Raw genomic sequence first — 18,973 nt, 5'->3', positions numbered from 1 at the left:
AAGTAGTTAGTCTGTCCTTTGCAGGTGAAGGTAACAGACAGAGGTTTATCTCGCAAGACATGCCTGTAGTCGCACATTCTTCAGGCACCGGGCCGAGTTTGCATCCTGAGGTTGAACCTCGGAGAGATAATGGTAGCATGGCGCCATTAGGATGCAGCTCTGTGTGCTGCCACATGGCTTGCACCGCGGTGCTTTTGACATGTTGCAAATGTGCTAAAAAAAAACAAAACACAAGATGGATCTTCAAACATAGCCTGTTATTGTGTTCTGTGGAAAATGCAGCCGGGTGTGTGGAAAGAATAGCAACTCAAAGGGTGTTCACATCTAAAAATTGTTCGAATTTGCATTAGTTTGGACTTGTGTACTTGTTATTTCCTGAAAACTTGCACCGTGGGTCCCTGGCTGAATACTGGGTCGGAGCATTTTCAAAAATGTCCACCATTGGAGCCGTTTTCAAAAAAGTTGTGTGGTCATCCCGTAAAACAGAAACCCGAAACACAACTCAAGGTTAACGTTTTTCCTTCATCGTTGTTGTGTAAATGAGTGACAGACTATTAATACTCATGTTTTCAAAGTATTTCTACTTGGCAGCATTTTCCTGAAATCTGCTTGCAAATGTATAGCTGAAATGGTAGTCGATATAGTCGGTTTGAAGTAAATGAGCTTCATTTGATTTGACTTCCTGTCTTGGAGAATTCAGTTAGTAAAAAGTGCTGAGAATAGGTTAAAAATGTTAATGAAATATAATAATAAAAGGGAATAGGTTAGAATACTCCAACCGACAGGCCAATGGAGTAAGAACATGTATTTTTCTTTTGTAAGGTGCTTGTTGTCTTTGATTTCTGCAAAATGTGTTGGATCTTGATGTTTGTAGTTTGAGAAAGAATGTGAATTAGTAACTGTCATTGTTCTGATTGAGCTCAAATATTTAGATTTTGGAGAAAGTTCAGAGAGAGAAATTGGCTGGGTTGTCCATAGATTTACAGTCTTGTTTTATTGTAAAAGCTGTAATTATAGCCTTACAAACATGAGACATTTCTCACTCCTTCAAGCTTTCATTATTGGACGCTCAATATCTTCCGATTGTGATCCGACAGAGACAAACATGACATTTGACTGTTTTCTATCTTTCCCCCGCAAATTTCAGACAACTATTGGAGATCAATTTGACAGATTAATCGATAAAAAAAAATAAAAAAAAACCCACCCGTTTGTTCCAGGCCACAGATAAAGCACTTAATGTTTCAGCAAACATTTCATTGAAAGCATCTCGCTGGTTGGCTTGTGGCCAAACTCAAAGTTTAATCCATCATTCTTCAGAGGAAGCAATTTGTTAATTGAGCCCTATGCTAAATATATTGGTATAAACAGTCGTCATAAACAATAACGCTGACAGGATGCAGGAGAGGAGCCGCGTGGTCCCATAATGGCAGCAATTAGCGTTCTTGGCTTGTTGTTACTTATTAATGCCCTTTCCCGCTGTGAGTACACAATGATGGCTTGTTCCATGTCAGCATGCTGTAAAACCATAACGAAAAGGCTAGAAAAACTATATATATATATATATATATATTTATAGTTTGCACAAGAGTTTATGTCGGTAGCTTGATGCAACAGAAAGAAAAATCAGCTCATAATCAGATGAACTGAAATATGTGCTCATACTGATTATATTGTGGATTGTTTTAACATGGTCCTCTTGGTTCGAAGGTATGCGCTGCTGCAGAAGCTCCTCTGCCAGCTGGAGGAGGCGGAGGGAGGCTTTGACCAGTTCACTCGGAGTTACAAGACCTTCGGTGTGCAGCGACAGCCTGACAACAGCCTGTTCTTTAAAGAGTGGGCTCCAGCTGCAGAGGCCCTCTTCCTGACTGGTGACTTCAGTAAGTACCCCGAGGAGAGCCGCCCGCTCCCAAACAACAGGACCCTGGAGTGACGCGCTTGTGAAGTTTGGGTTGTTTCCTCCGAGGTTGCCGAGTTTTTTTGCCGCTCATTCTCTATATTAAGTTCACTGACGCAGTGTGGAAGAGGACAGCTGAAAATTGTTGCTCTATCCCTCAATCAAAATCTTTTTTTTTTTTTGTTAGGAAAACCTTGTTTTTTTCTTTTTCTATCCTCTCGTATGTCCTCATTTAACTTTCAAGAGGCAGCCGCACAGAAGTTCTGCTGGTAACAATCAATGTGCAGTGATGGATTTTGATCTTAAAAAAAAAAGAAATGACACTTTAATGTGAAGTTACACACGCCGCTGGGACCCAAAGGGGGGGGGGGGGGGGGGGAAAGAGATTTCAATGCAGACAGAAAGGTTGCATATCTTCCTGGTGCATTAAATAAGAAATTTGACATATCTTGCCTCAAAAGCACAAAAGGGGCCCAAAAATTAGAAAAAAGGCACAGCGTACTGTGCTACAAGGGCATCATCCCTTTTGATTAACCAACCTGGGAGTAGGGAATGTGGAAGATATTGATTACACAGGATAAACTTGCATACTGCAGGATGATTTTTTTTGAATGTTGGAGTGTTTGTTAATATTTTAGTAGCTGGTTATTTCATCATCGCGAGCAAAGTTGCGAGAGTGCAACCTCAGTGTTTGGACTGAAATCTCTATTCCCTCCAGTCCCAACTTTGCAAGTAATTTCAGGTTGATAGACCTTTGGGTGTTAGTGTGAGCTATGCAAAAAAATAAAAACCCCAGCAATTCATTATTAGTGTCATTAACAGCATTGAATGAGATGGATTTTCTTTTGCGGGGTAAAAAAAAAAAATCCAGGAACAATGTCTGAGATTTTGCCGGTCAGATTGTGAAATGCACCATAGGTAAATAATTATACGGGTACGTTTTGTGTCTAAATTTAGTCTGATGAAATGTAATTACTGTCATCTTTGATAGACAATTGGTAAATAACTAGATGTAAATTATTCTGTGCAAAAGAATCCAAAGAAATGACAAGCTGGAACTTGTTACATGATAATAATAAGAAAGGATTCCCCCAAAATGGCAAGTATTTTCTTTTCAGTAACATGCACTCCTGCACATATATTCACAAGTACACTTGCATATACATCCAAACATCAGAATAATACAATGTGAAGCATCTTTGAAGAGTATTTCTTTCAGAGGAAGCAGAGCACATGAAGTCCGTGTTCTGGGAATACAGGCAAATGAGAAGCCCAAGAAGCCCAAACTTTTCGTTGGAGTAGATCTTAATGTGAGGTGTATATACAGAGGTGTGATGGGAGCAGCTTTATAAAAGAAGGTGCGCCGGTGCTAGAGCCTATGTGTGGACAAATACAACCATCAGCATACAGGGTGTAGTGATGAATGAGCTACTTATAACCTGCAATGAATCATATGCCGCCATAAGTGGCATCCAGCATATGCAATGACGCAGAGCCGGCATACGACAAGAAAGTATGAATGAAAGCAACAAATGTGATCATATGTAAAATGAGGTTTTGCTTCAGTGTTGTTGCACCTGCACATGCCTCCCAACTAGGAAACCCTCCAAAGTAATGATGCCAGCATGCAAAAGAATAATCTTATAATGAACTTTGTTTAGTATTGTTAGTACATTAATGTTGTTTTGCACATAACTGAAATATCAATTTTCAAAATGTAATGCTTTATCTTTGCGTTACACCCATTACAGAAAATTCCCATTTAAAAGCACAGGTGTGAATCTTAATCTGTCAATTTGTTTATTGTTTATTGTTTTTTCTGCAAGTTACTTCTGTTTCTGTCATTCACTGCTTCCACTTTTCCTCGTGTTTCTTCTTCCCTTCACTTTCTTAATTATCTTCGCAGGACCTTGGGCAGCAGCTCAATCCCAACATTCAATTCTGCGCGAGATTACATTTTGACACGGCTCAGTCATATTATTTGATTTCAATTTCATAGTAAATGTGGAAACAGCCCAGCAGCCCTGGTCATGAATATGGTGCAGGTTGGATGCATAATACACTGTTTCTTTTTCTTTTCTTCTCTTTTCTTTTTTTCCAGAGGAGTTTAAGCGAAGGGAGATAAATAAATTGTTGGGGGGGGGGGGGGGGTTAGGCTCTGTGTTCCTGTGAAAAGGTGCTGGTCGGTCACGTCTGGAGCATTTCCCTTTTGATTCATTTTCTATTCTGCCGTTGTTTTTGCTCATGAATAGCAAGCAGATATGGATTAGGGAATACAAAATGACCACCAAAATTGACATGCCAAGGTGGTCACGTTATAATATATGTTCAGTGTTTTAATGTAATCCTGTCAGTCATTGACAATTGGCGGTTTGGCATCAGCAGATTACGAATGCAACGCCTCGGTCGCTCCGTCACAGATCAAATTCCATGAGTGGCGGAGGAGTATTTTATCAGTTTTTCTTGTAGATGAGTGAGCCTTTACTCACTGTTTACAGGGCAGACAGTGCAGAGGGGGGGGGGACAACAACAATGAAGAATTATGTAAGAGTTTTTAGAGGAGAGAGAGGGAAACTGTGCAAAGATGGATTGTGGAAGTCAGGAGAAATAGAGTGGCGCTGGGGCGACGGCAGATTGAAATGGAACAAAAGTCACAGTGGTGACTATCGGCTACAAGCTGTTGTTTGCAGAAGGCAAAGTGGCAACACACTGCTGTAATAAACCAGAATTAAACTTAATTGTTTCAGTTCTAATTAAAACCAAGCGAACACCCTGAGGTCGACTTTCCAATATCCGATGTTGGGGAGCATAAACCACATAATTTCTCAGCCGATTCTAAATTTGACTTGTAAAATGATATGAAAAGAGTCTCAAACATAAATGTAAACATCTGTAAAATAAAATGGGCTCTGGTGATGGTATGCATTTATCATACCAGTACTATTGGTTTTCCATCCCCAAATATCGCCTCTCTATAACTATGATGAAAAAAACTGGAGTACTAAATTCTAAAATGTCTCAAAGGTTGGGACAAAGCCTCTCTGAGTTTCCAGCCTTGCAACTTTTGCATAAATATAACAATGAACCGATGTACACTCTCCACCAGGACGGCGAGATCTGATTGTTTCCAATTTAAATACCAGATAAAATCAGCCCGCTCTCAAAACTCAAAATGTCAACAATGTGAACTTGTATGCAAAATAAGCATAGAGATGATCCCCTCAAAATAGCTATAAACTGTCCAATCATGCAAACGATTAGTCGAATAATACTCTTATCATGGCACCATTGCAACTATCAATGTTATCGAATATCCATATGAATAAATGAAATAAGGTTGGAGCAACCTAGAAAATGTCTTGGGGGGGGGGGGGGGGGGGGGGATAGTGCATCTTATAATTTTGAGAAAAATAAAACTACACTTTTGGCTTTCAATAACCTTGCTTTTCGCTCGCTTTAATGTAAATACACATGCACACAACCTGACATCAATTGTGACGACTGCAACATACCAGAGTAGGAGTTACAGCATGATCCTGTCCATCATTTATATATATATATATATATATATATATATATTTACACACCTCTGCCAAAACCCCAAGAAATAAAGAAATATTACATTTATGTACAGGTTCAAAGTTTGGTATAGAAGTTGCCGGACAATGTGGGTGTGGTCTAACTATTTGGCAAACTAATTGCTTGATGCAGCACCTGTGTCATTATTATTGTGATATCTCTTTATTAGCCGTAGTTAATGAAACCTGGTTGAGTAGTGAGACGGCAGACATGGAAATTGTCATGGGTGGCAGCATAAGAGGATATGTTGGGCTTTTCTATTTTCTAAGTTAAAAGCACCAAGGAATGACTGTGTTGTATTTGGTGCTATATAAATAAAGTTGAATTGAAATTGAATAGAGCTCAGCTCCTAAATCGATTAGCCAATCCCCCCCCCCCCAAAAAAAAATTGTCGTGGGTGACATGCCTGTGATGACTGCAGTCCATGAACCCCTCGCATTGTGTGACATAAGACCACAGAAGAAGGAACCACCACATTTGCCCACTGTTCTTCTGGGACGAGTAAAATCACGCAATCCAAACTATGTCCTACCAATTTGTAAAAAAAATTATAAAATTGAATCCGGAATCCAACCTGCGTTGCTTCTCGGAACCCGCTTTAACGTGCATGTCGTCACGGACCTTCATGGTTTGGCTTCGATACCAACGCGATTCCAGTAAGATTCTCACCTCTCACTGCTCCGAGTGAAACACTCCCGATTTCTACGATCTGGGCAATCGTAGTTCTGCAACGAATAATATTAGATGTTGGTGATCATAAAACCCCTCACTGTGTGAGCCATGGAACTCTCAGCGACATCGCTGTCTGTGAACAATCGCAATAAACCACTACTGAAAGCTGCATCGTATAACAAAGGAGTTCAGGAGAGTTGCGGTCTCATTCTATACCAAAACTCATTGAAAATCAACTAAAGCAAAATAGAAAAATGTTCAGAGGTCAGATAAATAACATTTCAAATTCACCCTTGGAAACCACAGAGGCTGTGTACTACAAACTGAAAGGGGGAGAGGGATCACCTTGCTTGTTTTCAAGCACCCAGTTCAAAAGCCTGCATCTCTGATAGTATGTGGTTGCATTAGTGCCTCCGGCATAGAGAGCTTACACATCTGGAAAGACTCCCATCAATACTGAGAAAGTGCATCGAGGCTTCGGTGCAGCATATGTTTCCATCCACACCATGTATTTCCAAGGGAAGACCCGGCATATTTATTCATAAGGGAGGCGATGGAAGACCACGTACTGCATTCATCACAACAGCATGGCTTCACGGTAGTGGAGATCAATGCTGAACTGCTCCGCACCTTTCACCAATGGAAAACATTTGGTGCATCATAAAAGGCAAACCTCTCTCCTCGCTTCCCCAATGTTCTTTCAGGCTGCTGTTTAGAAGAAGGCGGGACACAAAAGTGAGTGTTCCCGTCCCAACTTTGAGAAGGTGGTGCAATCACCAAATTCATGAATGGTCGTATCTGAAAAATAGTGTATGTCCTTGTTATGAAGCCCTCTATTTCTTTGTTTGAAAATAAGTGAGTCAGCGTTTAATTAATTCATGTCACACAACATTTACATAAAGTGTATAACTTATTAAATATAAAATAAATATTTCAAAGCAATATGCACAAAGGTAAGTTTACAAAGTAAACTGGCAGAAAAAAATTGTGTCGGGCTAAAGACCAAGATTGCATCGACCAAAAGAGTTGCTGCAGAGACTCACTGGACATTAAAGCAGAATCTTTTGCAGTAAAAAAAAAAAAGGAGAATTAATGTTAAAAACTCCAAGCTGAAGTGTCTCCAGATCAACACACCAAGATGGTGTATAAACCCAGAGTTTATCCTCAGTGAAAAGAAACTGCATTTCACAGATGAGGTTCCTTCAATTTTTTTAAAAATTGTATTTATTATTTTATTTTAAGTGTACAGGGTGTGGTGGGGAGGTGGGTTTGGGAGTGGCTGAGGTTTACAATGGTAATAATTTGCATTGGTCAAGAAAAAGGGTTGAAATCGCTGCGTTAAACTGCAGCTGCCTCAAATAAAGGGTTTAATGCAAATGAAAATTGACCTTTTGTAACAATCACAACCCCCGCCACTCTTTGACCAAATCATATCCAAACAAAGCAAAGAGACCGACTCGCTCCTTCTTTTATCCACTTTTGCTGCTTGTCGGCTTTTATGTTTGTCCGTGGTTTTTCATAAACCGCTTAATTCAATGTGTGGAAATCCTTTCTTTTTTTGTGTGCGTGTTTGCCCATAGACGAGTGGAACAAATTCTCCCACCCCTACACCAAGAAAGAATACGGCAAGTGGGAGCTGATTCTCCCGCCCAAGCATGACAAGTCTCCAGCTGTGGATCATCGCACCAAACTCAAGGTAGAGAACAGAACATCTTCATGCCCGTTTTCACGCCCTCGCGAGGTGTCATCTCGTCACGGCGGTCTGTCGCCGTAATGTTCGTGGGAGACTTCTCGTCACGTGTGGCGTCTTATGGAGCGAGTGGAAAAGCTGGCGTGGCGCCATCAACGACATGTCATCCTTGCAGTGCAGACGGGAGATTACTGTACGTACACAATTGGCACCGCGGAGAGCGGGAACACCTGAGGAGCCCCACCGACGGCTTTTATTTCGGCTCCCCATCTGCGCCGACTCGCCCTCAGGACGTCGGGCTGCGTTTGTATTCACCGCAACACACGGGCCGCGGTGGGTGTACATGATTGGTTTTAAGCTCTAGTAAATAATTCATCGGGGTTAAGTGCAAAAGATGCGCCTCCCATTATGCATTGTCTCCCAAGCAAACCGTGGTTTTGAGAAAAATAACCGAGAAATGAGATGCCAGGCGTGGAGTGGATGGCTTTGCTATGGCACTCTCCTTGGGACTGGGACGTCGCTGGCACGCTCTCCACGCCCTGGACAGACTGCCCAGCTCCTATTGTCAGCGGAGGTCAGTCTAAGGACGATAAGAAGCAGATGGAAACGCTGGCACCTGGCCTTTCCTCGTGCACCCCCGCTGCCTAAGAATGGCTGTCTTGCTGTGAGCTCCACTTTAGAATTAGTTCCACAGCACTCCCTCGTGGAAGCACGAGCCTCGCTCCAATCACTCTCATGTGGAGTAGCTTGCCCTTCCATACCCCTTTGTTCGGGGGCCCAATTTGTCTCCATAAACAAGCAGGGTCCTTTTGTGGTTCCGGTGTTTACAGTGAGCTCTTGATGATGCAAGTGTGCGCCACCGCGGAGTTGGTGAACCACGATCAAACGCACCGTTTTTCTTTATCCGCACCTAACTTCTCACTGTTTTGCCCAGCTCCTGGTTGTTTTTCCTTGTTCCTCCTCCCTCCCAGCCTGTCCGCCAGTCTGATTTTTCCTTTAATGTGCTTAATGCCGGACAATTTGTCTGAAGGACCGGCGCTCTTGACAGGCCTGACGCCAGTCCATTTATCCAGCTATCTTTTCCTAATCCCATAAACTGTGAAGCATGTCATAAGGGGAGCCAGGCAGCTCACCCCCGGGTGGCCCGGCCGTAATGAAAAAACCCCAGAGGGGAGTCTGGCCAGCGGCTCGCAGGCAGGTGGCATCGGAACAGTCATTACTTCACAACAGTAGCCAGAATTATATTGGGTTCTAATGCCCATTCCTGCAGGGTACGAAACGGGGCGAACACACACTGTGGGTAACGCTACAGGATCGATTTCTTGGTGACTTTTTCCAAAGTCTCACGCTGACTTTCTCCTTCCTTATTTGACTGATGGTGGCAAAGTAACTTGTAAAATTTCCCAAACTATATTTATTTTACCCCCTTCCAATCCTGAATTGCAGACATAATAGATTATTTTCACAATAAAAAATTTTTTTTGAAATTGCTCCCTGCCTCAACCCCCCCCCGCACCCCTCAAAAAAATATAATGCAGCATAATCGCCTCTGAATCCAGACTCACCGCAACAAGTCGTCTGGTCAATACTGCAGCCATTTGTTCTTTATTGTGTCTCTGGTGCTCTGAGAGCCCTGTATCGTACTTCTTTTGGGGGGGGGGGGGTGATTTGCTTTCCGGAGCAGCGGCCGTCTTCGTCGTGACACATTTTGAAAAATGTTTGGTTTATTGGTTGAACAATCTGCAACCATCTCTCCGTGTTATGGATGGGGGGCAGGAGTGCAGTTTTTATGATGTAAGCATTTCATGGCTGGAAGATGTAAATAAATGCTGACTGTAAAATTGCATACACCCACAGACTGAAACACGCAGGAATCAAAGGGGAGTTTGTGAAGCCTCTGATGATTTGTGGCAAACAGCTTAGATTTTTTTTTCTCTCTTCATTTTGCAGTTACATTTTCACTTTCGTTTTTTTTTCCTTCCATATTTTTACCGCCTCCATCTCTCCATTTTCTTGTCCATGCATTTTTTATGGACGTCTATAATCTTTGCGCTGGTTGGATGATGTGCATGGCGCTTTCCTCTATGCTTATGCAAAGTGGCTTTTAATGTCCATTCTCTGTCATTGTTTAAAATGCCCTTGTTATATCATAACACTCATTTGTCTTATTTTCCCAGGTGGTCGTTCACACCAAGGAGGGTGACCGCCTGTACCGGATCTCACCTTGGGCTAAATATGTAACGAGAGAGGAGAAATCTGTCATCTATGACTGGGTTCACTGGGATCCCCCTGAACATTACACTGTAAGCTGTCATTTCAGTCTTTTAAAAATAGTGCAATGAATAAATTACATTTCTTCTTTTTTGTTTAATAATTTTTCCTCTTTATTTTTTTTATTATTTTCTTTTTAATCTGTGTGGAAATTGTAACAGAAAAACGGATGTGAAAGACATTTTTTTTTTTTTTTCTGTAATTCATTTGGCAGGGAAATCTTGATTAATCATGATGATTTGGTGGACTTTTAAAGACTTAAATGGCAGGAAAGTGAATTTTTTATTTTTTTACACCTTTGGAAAACTTTTCCACGACTTCCAGCGCTTGAATCGCCTCGTTATCTTTTCTTAAAATCTTTTTCGAATTCCGGTCTTTCTTGACGCTATGACCCTGTTTACCCCGGCAACATTTCAGAAGAAAATGCAATATTTTGGCGTTTTGGTTTCAGAAAGGTTTCGACCAAATTTACAAATTGCAATGGATAGAGTACAGATTACAAAACATCAATTATTTCTCCAGACTTCAAATTGTAAATATTCAATATAAGTATTAGATATTCCAATGTACACATCCACACTGGATTATATTTTTATCATGATGTAAATGAAATAAAGGAATAAAATTTTAACAAATAACAATAAAATATACAAAAAGAAAATATTAATAAAAAAGAAATAATTTGGGTCGTAATCATTTGTTTCATGTTCAGCCATTTGTGTGCTTGTTTGCTAAAGTACTCCAGAAAGCTGCTCCATGTTGGATAGAAATCTTCTATTTTTCCTTTTAATTCAAACTTAATCTTTTCTAATTGAAAATGCTTCATAACGTCATGTAATTTAATGACCATTTAATGTGTTGCATTCATGAGCTTGCATTCTGATTTCAAACCAGCCGTGCTGTGGCCACTCTGAATGCAGGTACTCAATGCTACTTGATGTCCTTTTAATGTGCGAGTGTTCAAACAAAACAATAAGAGGCTATTAAAGGCCACCTTGCTTTCTTTATCACTTCCTTGCTATTTGGCACCGATTTTAATTAGAGGTCCCCTCTTACCGGCAGTATATTTGTTTTACTTACAAGTGGCTCAATCATGTACTTCAAGTCGCGGGTTTACTCGGCCTCGTGGGAAGCAATCAAAAAAATGAAAAGAAAAAAAAGTTCTCTGCACAAAGCAAACCCTTTTCCCTGTTGTGTAACTGTGGCAGAATGAATCACTGATTTTTGTTGTTGTTGTTGTTTAACATGAGCTGCTGTTAGTGTCCATGGCAGGAAATTTCCGCAAAGAAGCCAAAAACCCGCACTTTGTCATTGAGATTCATAATTGCTCAGTGAATGCATCTTATTTTGTCAGAAAAAAGTGTCAGACTGTACTGTGATTTCTTTTTTTTTTTCTTTAATTAATTTATTCTCTCCAGCAAATCCACCCTCGACCAAAGAAGCCCACAAGCCTGCGGATATACGAGGCTCACGTGGGCATCGCCTCACCAGAGGGAAAAATCGCCTCGTACGACAACTTCACAAACAACGTGCTGCCGCGCATAAAAGACTTGGGTAAGACGCATGAAAACACAACGTCCACGAGATCTCTCCGTTCCCTTTCTGGCTCTCCTCGGTTGATTCCACTGCTGCAGTCTTCCATCAAGAGTGTCAGTCAGACTTCCTGTTGACTCGACTCAGGAACAGACGTGTCAAACTCATTTTAGTTCAGGCAGCACCAACGATTCAATCCGATCTCGAATTGTCACGGCCGGTGAAATGAGAGCACAGTGATGATGCCTATTGACAATGTCAAATTCTTTCCTAATTGCTTTTCTTTATTTATTAGCGGCTACACCGAGCAGTGGACGCTTCATAAGTACTAGTTTACACTCTATATTATATAGTAACCCAGAAGGAGTTGCACTACGCTTTGATACCTTGTACAACAGGTTATTTTTTTTAATTTAATTTTTTTCAAGAAATAAACAAAATGAGCAAAGAATTTTAGTACGGTAGTTTTTCTGTACAGATGAAAAATACAGTGTACAAATGTGCATCCACAAAAAAACTCTATACCTAATGTACACACGTACTGTACATGCACAAAGAAATGCACACATAACACATGTATCTAATTTAATGCGTCTGAAAAGTGGTAGAAAGAAGTAAAGATATTTAATTCTACTTCTCCAATATTCAACATTTAGATTTCCTAAACCTGCTTCATGGATCCTAATTTAAAAAGTATGGAAGTTGATGCGTACTGTAGACCTGGTCGAACGTTTTGCCTCCTCAGGAAACTGAAAACTCTGTTGCTCTGATGGTTGCGTCACTTCCTGATGTTTTTCTTTCGGCTGTTTGTCAATGTAGCTCTTGGCAACGGTCGCACCGTGCGCTGTCGTACATTGGAGGCTGTGAAATTTCTCACACTGTCAAGAGATGATCTCCGGCCGTTTGTGGTCACGCAACTGTGACCGTGTGTATCCATTCTCACTGACATCAGATTATGGATTTTGGCCATGAAAAATGTTCTCTATTCTCAACTTTTGCATCATACATTTTTTTTTTCATAAATTTTTGAAAAATGCATTGCAATGCTTGCAAACCTATTGGATAATGCAGCGTTTAATTAACCGTTAATCCCGTCCCTGCAATGGTGTTGCTGTATCATTCATTCCACAAATAATTCCATGTACATACAAATAAACTAAAAAAAACAACCTTAGTTTATTATATGCATGTGAAATAAGTCAACAATGAAAGGCAATAGAGTTACAAATAATGAATATACAAGCAGTAATATTGGGCCATTATCTCAGACCTGCAATACTGAGAGCATCCATTTTTTTCTTATATAAGCTGAAAAAGTTTATCATGTAATATGAATAGCAGCATTAAACATTTAAATATAAAGGCCTAAAAGTGAAGACATTAGGGTCATTTGTATACTCTGTTTACTCAAATGAGCAGTGCCTGGATAGAAATACATTGATTTAAAAGAAAAAAAAATTAAGAAAAAAGGAGAACCAGAGAGAACAAGGCACATGTGCAACTTGACAGAAAGTATCTGTCAATTTCCACGATGGAAGCCGATCTTTTCCATTGATTGGAATGGCTTCTCCATCTTCCAACTCTTAGCTGGTTTGGCTTTTTTCCCTCGGAATTCTTTTGTGTTAAACATCAATCCTGAACGAACTGAATATTCTTTTAATAAAAAAGTCTAATCTGGCACATCAGTGTTTTTCTTCATGTCCATGTCGGGAAGATGTCATGTTTCCCACTACATCGAGTTTTACCACTGGATTAAAGGTCGTGGTTGTCTAAACCTCTGTATCCTTCCAGTGGCAGCTGTGTTGTTGGGTTAAAGTTTTTTGTTTGTTTGTTATTTTTTGGCTAGGCCGTGTCAACACCGGTCTCCAACATGGCAGACATGCCACGCTGCTGTGAATGCTGCTGTTCCTCCAGCAGGAGTGTTTTCCGTGGCAGACCTGTCACACTCCCTCTGCATAAAACCACATCAGCAAGTCAGCCCTCTGTTTACCAGCAATGACCCTGAGGGATCGCTGACCGGTGGGCCGGTGTTTTTGTAAAGAGGGCTCCACGGCACAAGTCGCAGCACTTTGGGGCTCCAAACTGACAACTTGTTTCAGTTTCCATGAGCCGTGACTCAGAAAACCCAAGAGCAGAGGCAAGCCAGCCTTTTCTGCACATGGCAACCGTTTCACACGGGATACTTGTATTTAAAAAATTTTACATCGCAGATTCTCACAGTGAAAATTAACCAAAGTTTATATATATATATATATATTTAAGTTTTAATGTAATGACATTGATTTTCTTTTGCTGATTCACTTCTGATGCGTTAGGGTGGTGTGATAAATTCAATAAGACACACACTTTTCCAACGTCTCGACTTCAATGTGGGCAAATTGACAGGTCGAATGTTTGGTTATTGTCATTTTCAGCTATTCTGTGTGTGTGAAAGGAAATAGAAAACTTGAACTTAAAAGTTTTGAAAAGTTTTTTTTAGAGAAGTCTGTATAAATAAATATTGTTGCATGCCCTTTTTGTATTTAAAGAAATTCCACAATTTTTCAGTTGAAATGTTTTCAAAAACTAATGTATATTTCATGCTGGCTTTCAAGGGAAAAAAAAGTTGTTTGTGTTCTTTTCAAGGCAAAGCAGATACATTCATGAAGCAACATTCAGATCGTGAGATGGTGCTTTACAAAGAAAAACAGAAATACATTTAAACTGATTAAGAAAGGCGTAAGACGGGGATTTATTTAGATAAAGGTAATAAAATAAGCAAAATCTATTGTTTATTGGAAAGCCGGAGCAAATAAAATTTAAAGTCTTTGTTTAAAAGGAGTGTCAGGAACAGCTGAGGAGCGTAGAAACTAAAAGCGGCTTCACCTCGTTTCCTCTCACTCTAAACATTGAATAAACCCGAGGACCTCAGCGGTCTGGAGGTTTTATATTCTACGAGTAAAAGATGCATTTAGGCCCGAGACCAGGAGTAAGAAGTCGAAATCTGTTGTCCCACTCTTTAATAAATCTTTTGGCTTTTTGCAAGAATGGTAAACCACCCCACACCCAACTCTCTGGTGTTATTTGATACATCTTGGAAAATAAACATAATGTCTGGCTGTTGAACCACATTTTTCATTCTTTTTTTTATACTTTCATGCAAAGCGTACTACTGGAAACTTAAGTGGTCCATTTTTATTTTTTTATTATTTTTTCAATTCAAGCCGAAGTACAAACAGGATTTTTTTTCCAATCTGAAAAGGTTCATGCTTTATAATCCGATTTCAAACTTAAGAAATCCTACACAAGCAACATATTGATCCTATTTCGTGTGATTGTCTTTATTTTGCCGTTGTTCGTTTGGAGTTAACAACTCGGCCGACTCGCGGGATAAAGAGTTAAAAGTGTTTGTCGCCCGGATACGAGAAATGTCATTATTTTTCATTCATAAACGGCTCGCCGCGTCGACGTTATGAAAAGGCACAGATACGAGTGGCAAAGCAAACCGGGATGAATGTGATAAATGCTGGTTCCTTGGTGGTGGTATATTTCGCGGGTAAAGCAACCTGTCAGAGTAAATGCTGTCAAAGACTCTCACCTGCAGTGGCTGAGGGATTGTGCACAATGGGATTCTGCAGGAGGCTAAACTCCGACGTCTCTAGTGACGGCTTTGCCTGCCGTTTTATTTTCTTGACTGAAAGTGTATACAAATATATATAAAAAAAAAAAAAAAACAACCACAAACAGAAACTTCTTCACACTCCTTCAGAAGGCAAAGTTTTTTTTTCTTCCTTTTTCTCTTTCCCTGAATTTTTTATTTTTTTTTATAAATAAATAAAAGTGCTCCACACAACAGTGGAAAAACTGCAGGGCCTCCCTCTGGAGTGCTCGGTGGCAGTTTAAAAGCTTGTTGTTCTCTTATTCACGGAGGCAGTTGTTTTTCGTGGGCCTTGGTTTTTTTTTTTTTTCTGAAATGTTGTACATGACCTCCTGACTCTGATAGCGAGTGTTTTCCCGTTGCCACAGCTTCTCTTTAGGATCTGCAGCTTGCGTCAAAAAGGAAGTGACTGCAGCTCGTACGTACAGTAGGACTGACACAGGTCAGCACATACCGAAGGCTTTAGGGAGTTCATCTTTTCTTTATTTAATATTCACTTTCCAGTTACAGCAATGTGTTTTAAAACCATTTTTTTAATCTAAAATAAAAAAGACATTTTAAATAAGAATCAACAGATGACAATAATTTGCATTTTTAACTGATATTGGGGATGTTAGCATTGGGTGTTTAATGGGGAGAATCTATAATAACCCTCCATATATATATATATATATATATCTGAGAGAGATTTTTTTTTTTTTTACAATTACAAAGTAACGTCCAATATGTGATGTTCAATCAATCAATCACAACTGTCGTCATCCCAGTTAAAAATATCCAACACAAGCTGAGGAAGCTGGACTTGCTGCTTTCACATCTCCTCCGCTGTCCTGTCATGTGGAAAAAAAGGCTTCTACCTGATTTTTCTGCCTTCATCCAGGTTACAACTGTATCCAGCTGATGGCCATCATGGAGCACGCCTACTATGCAAGCTTTGGATACCAGATTACAAGTTTCTTTGCTGCTTCCAGGTAAACACACACATACACTATTTGTAATAGTGGCCATGTAGTTTGTAAATTAATATTCATTATGGGTGGCTTTGTTTGATTAAAAGCAAATATTATATATATATATATATATATATATATATATATATATATATATATATATATATATATATATATCCAGTGTTTAATTGTATTACTATGCTGCAATTTTATTCTGGTACTTGGGCTGGATATAATGTGTACATGTGACCAAGATCAAAAGCAAGAGGATATGATTTTTTTGTTTTGTTTTAGCAGTTAAGTTTGTATTTACCATCCACTATGGTGGCTTATGAGGTTAAATCTTGTTATTGAATAGATGGATTACTTTGATTAATCCCAGTCTGGGAAATTATTTTGCTGCCATAACATGTTGGGACAATAAAACTAAAATCAAGGCTCTCTACAGCAGTGATTCCCAACCTGACCCCCGATGAAGTACTTTTTATTTTCAGAGTTGCTTTTATGTAAAAAACAAAATACGATTTATATAAAAAAATGTATTCTATTTTTTTCCAAAATCCCAAAAATAAGATGAGAGTTTTAAACAATCTCGAGGCTATAGGTGTGTTGGACGTGAGCATACTGTCTGTGTCTTCCACAAATCTAATCTTACAAAGTAAACACGGGGAGATAAAAATGGCGACTCGCCAGACTAAAGAGGAAGATGAAGCAATCTAAAAAAAAAAAAAAGAAGAAGCACAATGGTATCCAGAGAAAGTTGGCTAGAACTAGGCTTCATAGAAACAAACTGGGGCTGAATATGTCCTTTAGGGTGAAAAACTGGCGAAAACTAAGCTGAAGTGTTTAAACCCAAAGAGTTTTACCTCATGGAAAATGGACTCTTCATCACAGAAGAGAACAAAGAAACAGTATTTGACAATGCGTGTTATGAGGTTTCTTCAACAGTTTGCCTCATGTGTTGTGTATATACGTGTTTTTTTATTCCATTTATAAAATGTGAAACTTCAGTATATGACTGCATTTTGTGAATAAATGTGTTCAAGTGTGCATGAATAGAGGTTTTTGTAAATAAAGCAAGAGCATTTTCCTTGTATCCTGAACAGTAGAATGGGCTCTCATTGAGCGTTTGTTATTGTTATGTATACATTTATTCTACTATTTGGCTCTTTTGGTGACTGGATTGTTTTAAAATGAAATTCCTAGATTTAATTGAGCTTCTTCGGTTTCCTGACATATTTCCCATCAATTCTCACTTATTTAAGTACCCTTTTAATTTTGTTTGCATTACAATCTTTTTGCCCTTTGTAGGAAAAGTGCGGATTGATTGAGGTGATGCGGTGAAGGCAGCATTTCACCTGACTACACTGTAGAATTGACATTTTTATGACCAAAAGGTGATAAATAATTGCCCCACAAGGGCTTTTCGCTCTGCAGATCCCAGCAGCTGTAACCGAATCCATGAAGATGGCGTATTCTCTGTCATTCACACCATGTTACCTGCGTGCGCTCTTCAGCACATTTCAAACTTTTTATTGTTCTTATCTGGAGGGCAGAATGAGTCCTTCACAGCATCGTCGTTAAAAAAGAAAAAAAAAAAAAAACCCAAACAAACTGAGCAAGCAACTTCCGCAACTCGGTCACCCCAAATCAGGGTTAGGAAGTCTGACACCAGCAATAATCTCTCTGTAAATACATTTCCAGTTAATCCAGAGAGTGGAGGAAGTGGCAGATAAAGGTGGACTAGTCTGAGTCTTTATCTCCTTTCAGGGTTCCCAATGCCTCGCTCGGAATAGAGCATAAACCGCAAAGTGTATATATTGTAATTTCACCCTTGATTGATCTCCTTGTCATTTAAAACCGTAGCGGTTGAATACCGGGAAGCCGAGTAATCCTGTCACTGTGTCCTGTTTCGCGCGCAGGCCGATGTACTGATAGCTGGAAGGACAGATGGGATGTTATTGGAGAGTTTGGATATCGTACGTGTTTGTGTCTGAAGGTATGCCGCGGTTTGCCAAGTGTTTTGGTAATAACGGAAGGCGGAAAAGGTAATGGGAAAACTAAATCTATCAAATGACATAATCCTCGGAAGCCAATGTTCTTGAACCGGTGGCTGTTGGATAAGTTGAGTCTGTTTGTGAAATAATGTACCGCAGAATGATGCTTTGATTTATTGGATCACAAACATGTTTAAGGATAAATTGGTTGTTTATTTGAGAAACTACATACTTAAGACTTTTCTTATTTATCATTCTCAAGAGAAAAACTTCTCGTCGGTGATACAAATGAGAATAGGGTATATTTTTAAGCAGAGGAGGCTGCACCATTGAATTTGTAACGGGGATTCATATTTAAACCGTTTTGAATTATAGATTAACTGATTTCTGTATGTCAAAACATGAATCTCATCACAATGCACTGTAAAGCGGTCAGACGGTTATTTAAAGGGACAGTATTGCTTCTTTTGTCCTTTAGAGTAGTGATTCCTAGATTTATTTTCTTTGGGGGGGGTCGGGATCCAAGTTCTTTTCCAGCTTTAACTTCCAACCACTCTGTGTACAGTTACAAAATAAGTTAAGAGCCTCATAAACACACTTCTTGTGATGGGTTCCCATTTTTCTGTTTCTCTTGTTTAAATTTCCTAAATTAATAGAATGCTGACTCGTCTGTAGTTAAGATGTAAAAAAAAAATTATTGTCCCCCGTTAATCGAGGGTTGGGAATTACTGGCCTTGATGGTAATAT

General features: G+C 39.6%; 1 protein-coding gene across 1 annotated transcript in view; it reads left to right on the top strand.

Moving 5' to 3' along the window:
* Window positions 1-18,973, top strand: part of gbe1b (glucan (1,4-alpha-), branching enzyme 1b) — a 111,436-nt gene that overhangs the window by 12,830 nt on the left and 79,633 nt on the right. The window contains exons 2-6 of the mRNA XM_080503983.1: window positions 1,711-1,880; window positions 7,729-7,844; window positions 10,016-10,141; window positions 11,528-11,663; window positions 16,160-16,250. Coding sequence (XP_080360109.1) covers window positions 1,711-1,880; window positions 7,729-7,844; window positions 10,016-10,141; window positions 11,528-11,663; window positions 16,160-16,250 — 639 coding nt within the window. The remainder of the gene's footprint in view (window positions 1-1,710; window positions 1,881-7,728; window positions 7,845-10,015; window positions 10,142-11,527; window positions 11,664-16,159; window positions 16,251-18,973) is intronic.

Source organism: Blennius ocellaris, assembly GCF_963422515.1.
Source record: "Blennius ocellaris genome assembly, chromosome: 2".
Classification (NCBI taxonomy): Eukaryota; Metazoa; Chordata; class Actinopteri; order Blenniiformes; family Blenniidae; genus Blennius; species Blennius ocellaris.
This window is presented reverse-complemented; position numbering and strand designations above follow the sequence as displayed.